General features: G+C 42.8%; 1 protein-coding gene across 1 annotated transcript; it reads right to left on the reverse strand.

Annotated features, from left to right (window-relative positions):
• Window positions 1–234: 234 nt before the first annotated feature.
• Window positions 235–1,011, reverse strand: Pmar_PMAR002630 (Aldose 1-epimerase, putative; the record flags this gene model as incomplete). Its single annotated transcript, XM_002768625.1, has 3 exons — window positions 235–531; window positions 584–729; window positions 782–1,011. Coding segments are annotated over 3 exons (673 nt in total), but the record flags the coding sequence as incomplete, so codon positions are not given.
• Window positions 1,012–1,109: the final 98 nt, after the last annotated feature.

Here is a 1,109-nt window from a genome sequence, read left to right on the forward strand (position 1 = left end):
AAGCAGTACCTGAGCAGAGCAAATCCATTGCTAGCCTGTTGATTCAGCAACGTCAGGTGAGTAAACGATATTAATTTCTTTTCTCGGGCTTCGAATTCTCCAACGAACAAAAAGAAAATCAAAAATGTAGTACGACCGACACAAAATCAACAACATCAAATGATCCAACACAACACCGAAATCGAACATTCCACACAACATCGAAAGCAGACAGACCTTGAGGAATCAACTTACCCTTAACATCAGATGGAGCACCAGCAATGGGGATACCATTGTTCTCAACCTTCACGAATTGGTGACCATTTGGTAGACATAACTCGTGGTCGCGTATAGTCTGTGAATGGTCGTTGTTGAGGTTGAAGTAAGTATGATGTGTCAGATTGATAACAGTAGTAGCATCAGTAGTGGCATAGTACTCCATCGTCAACTTGCTACCGGTGATTGTGAAAACAACAGTGACATCCAAATTGCCGGGGAAACCTTGGTCGCCATCTTCGGAACGCATCGCGAAAGTCGCGGAAGCCGATTTTTCTGAACAACAAACGAATACTTGGGGATATAAGACGAGTAAAATCGAACTCACCATCACGGTAAGAATCCGTGTGCTTCCAAACCTTCTTGTTGAAACCATCGATACCACCATGGAGACAATGGTCCCCGTCATTGACGGTCAACTGATACTCCTTACCATCAACTGTCATACGGCCATTCAGAATCCTATTAGCATACCTGCAAAACATGATACCATTGGCAACACTTAGCACTGAAAAGTGACACTTACCTTCCTACACCACAGCACAGGTAGAGAGTGTCGTGAAGGTACTTCGTCCAATCATGGTCGTAGTTAAGATTGACCGCAGAAAACTTCCCATCACGATCAGGAGTCTCGAGACTGAGAATGTAGAGTCCGTACTCTGCAATGGTCACTCTGATCTTGTCGTTAGAAAGCGTAACAATTTGACTATTTTCCAAATCTACAACTGAATTGCAGTCAACGGAATAGCACTCCATAATAGAAATCGAGTAAAAAAAGGAACAACTGAGAAGATACATGAAAGACTCACATTGCAGTAGAAATGATCACCGACGTAATACTACCAATGACCAAT

Source organism: Perkinsus marinus, assembly GCF_000006405.1.
Source record: "Perkinsus marinus ATCC 50983 genomic scaffold scf_1104296967718, whole genome shotgun sequence".
Lineage (NCBI taxonomy): Eukaryota > Perkinsozoa > Perkinsida > Perkinsidae > Perkinsus > Perkinsus marinus.